The sequence below is a fragment of the Grammomys surdaster genome, unplaced genomic scaffold (assembly GCF_004785775.1).
Source record: "Grammomys surdaster isolate TR1022 unplaced genomic scaffold, NIH_TR_1.0 126086, whole genome shotgun sequence".
Classification (NCBI taxonomy): Eukaryota; Metazoa; Chordata; class Mammalia; order Rodentia; family Muridae; genus Grammomys; species Grammomys surdaster.
The window spans coordinates 2,357,062-2,359,689 of record NW_021620894.1 but is presented as its reverse complement, the minus strand read 5'-3'; the positions used below and the strand labels follow the sequence as shown (position 1 = coordinate 2,359,689).

The following is a 2,628-nucleotide window of genomic DNA, read 5'->3' as shown; positions in this document are numbered from 1 at the left end:
GTTTTGAGTAGAGCCAGTGATTTTTTTGCATGGTTTGATGGGATCTCATGGGCCAACAACTCCAAAAGGGGGAACCTATTCACTAAAGATAGTAGATGAAAAAAAAGGAAACAATGTCATCCAGACAGAATAGGGCAGGTGTACATATTCATATGTACAGTGATTGTGACAATATACATAATTTATGTGCAAGCTCAATAAAACTGAAAGATTTGTTTTTAGGCCTATTGCAATGATACCATGCTTTTGAAATATATGCTAATGCCTACATGAGATATTTGTTCTGTTATAAATGCTAATTAGAATTCTATTCTATACAAAAAGTACAATTGAATATTTAGGCTGTTTCTTACTAAGGCATTACTAATGAGTGAATAAACTTGTCAGACAATTTTTTTCACAATTATTTATGTGGAAAAATGTTCCTATTCATCCTGGAAGAAAACTGAGAAACATACAATTGTAGTGCAAAAAAAATTTGTGTTCATACTTATAGTTTAAAGCTAGCTTTTCAAAGTTTCAAGGCTTTATATTTTACCTCGCTAACATATGTTCTGTGATGTGTTTAACTAATTCCCAAATGCACGTTTGCCATTGTGACAACTTTTCAAAAGCTACTCTGAAGTATCTCATTTTTATTTCATGGACATTTATCTTAATGAGCATGTGTTCACATACATGTCTCTTGTTTACATACTGACTTTATAGATATTTTATTTATAAGACTTTTTCATTAATTATTTAATTTACATTAGAAAATTAATATCTTTATGGTAAAACTTATACACATATTTTTATCTAGTCTATATAAACCCTTTGGCAAATGTATTTTATCTTTATGGGTTTGTCACCTCACTTTTATTCCTTGAAGCTTCAAAATATTTTTATTAACTCATTGTCAATTTCTTAAGCATTTTTGATCGTTTTTATTCTCCATCTCCCAACTCTTCCCAGGCCCATGCTCCTTTCTTTCCCATACAGCTTTGAGTCCTCTTGTTATTGCTTTTCCAAAATGACTAATTTGTCCCTTCCAGACATATATTTTGATATATGGTTTCCTTCTGTCACACTGTCAATGTGTCTCCTACTTCACTTTGCAAGAAAATTGATATGACCTCTCTCAGCAGCTATAGATTGCCAATAGCTCCTTAGATGGGATGAACTTTATGCTGAACTCTACTTTCCTTGAGGGTACTGTGTTGCCTTACATTGATCCTGTGCACACGGCCACAATCACTGTGAGTCTTAAAAGCAACTGTTCTACTGTGTCCAGAACTTAATTCTAGTATTACCATGTATCCAGTCCTTAATCCTAGTAGAACCATGTGTCCAGTAGTTAATTCTAAGGATGGTCCAGATGTCAATTAATTTTTACATGGGCATTTACAGGCTATGTATCTTAAGAACTAGAAAAATGTTAATGTCTAAAAACAAAAACTCCAGAGATCTCTTCATGAAATATGATTTTGGATAATAATTCAGTGTGTTTAGTGAAATCTTGCCTTTACAACACAGTTGTACCCTTTTCTACACTAATACCCACTCTCCATCTCTCTAGAGACATTGCTTTGAATTCACAAAGAAATTTAAGTCTCGGATTCAGTGAGAATATAAAGTCACTCTAACAGGCTTACAACTGTTTTACTCCTTCAGGATCTGACTGGAGGACATGGCAGCAGCAAATCATTGCAGAGTGACTGAGTTCTTCTTGGCTGGGCTCTCAGAGAAACAAGAAATTCAGCTGCCCCTTTTTCTCCTATTTGTAGCAATCTATCTGATCACTGTGGCAGGAAACCTGGGCATGATTGCATTGATTGGGCTCAGTTCCCACCTGCACACACCCATGTACTATTTTCTCAGCAGTCTGTCCTTCATTGACTTCTGTCAGTCCACAGTTGTAACCCCTAAAATGCTGGTGAGCTTTGTGACAGAGAAGAACATCATCTCCTACCCTGGATGCATGACTCAGCTCTACTTCTTCATCAGTTTTGGAACTGCAGAGTGTTACACATTAGCTGTAATGGCGTATGACCGCTACATTGCCATCTGTAACCCCTTGCTTTATAATGTAACCATGTCCTCTCAGATTTACAGTTCCTTGATTTCAGGGGTGTATATTTTTGCTGTGTTCTGTGCATCAGTAAATACTGGTTTCATGATTAGGATTCAGTTTTGCAAATTAGATGATATCAACCACTATTTCTGTGACCTTCTTCCCCTCTTGAAACTTGCACGCTCTAATACCTATATCAATGAAATGCTGATTCTATTTTTTGGTTCAGTGAACATCTGTGTCCCAATGCTGACTGTAATTACTTCCTACATCTTCATCATTGCCAGCATCCTCCGTATTCGTTCCACTGAGGGCAAGTTCAAAGCCTTCAGTACTTGCAGTTCACACATCTCTGCTGTTGCTATCTTGTATGGTTCTACTGCATTCACGTACTTACAGCCATCATCAGTGAGTTCGATGGATCAAGAGAAAGTGTCCTCTGTATTTTATACTACTGTTGTTCCCATGCTGAACCCCTTGATCTACAGCCTAAGGAATAAGGACGTCACTCTTGCATTGAAGAGAATTCTTGAACGAAAAAAATTCATGTAAGCAGAAGTCAGGTGAAGATTATT

General features: G+C 36.4%; 1 protein-coding gene across 1 annotated transcript; it reads left to right on the top strand.

The window, feature by feature from the left end:
* Positions 1–1,666: 1,666 nt before the first annotated feature.
* LOC114611147 (olfactory receptor 1537-like) lies at positions 1,667–2,628 on the top strand. Its single transcript, XM_028755794.1, has one exon. The coding sequence runs from the start codon at positions 1,670–1,672 to the stop codon at positions 2,603–2,605; it is 936 nt and encodes a 311-aa protein (XP_028611627.1). The 5' UTR covers positions 1,667–1,669; the 3' UTR covers positions 2,606–2,628.

Bases quoted from the DNA above. Each gene is read 5' to 3' on its own strand.
- LOC114611147 (XM_028755794.1), top strand. From the start codon at position 1,670: ATGGCAGCAGCAAATCATTGCAGAGTGACTGAGTTCTTCTTGGCTGGG.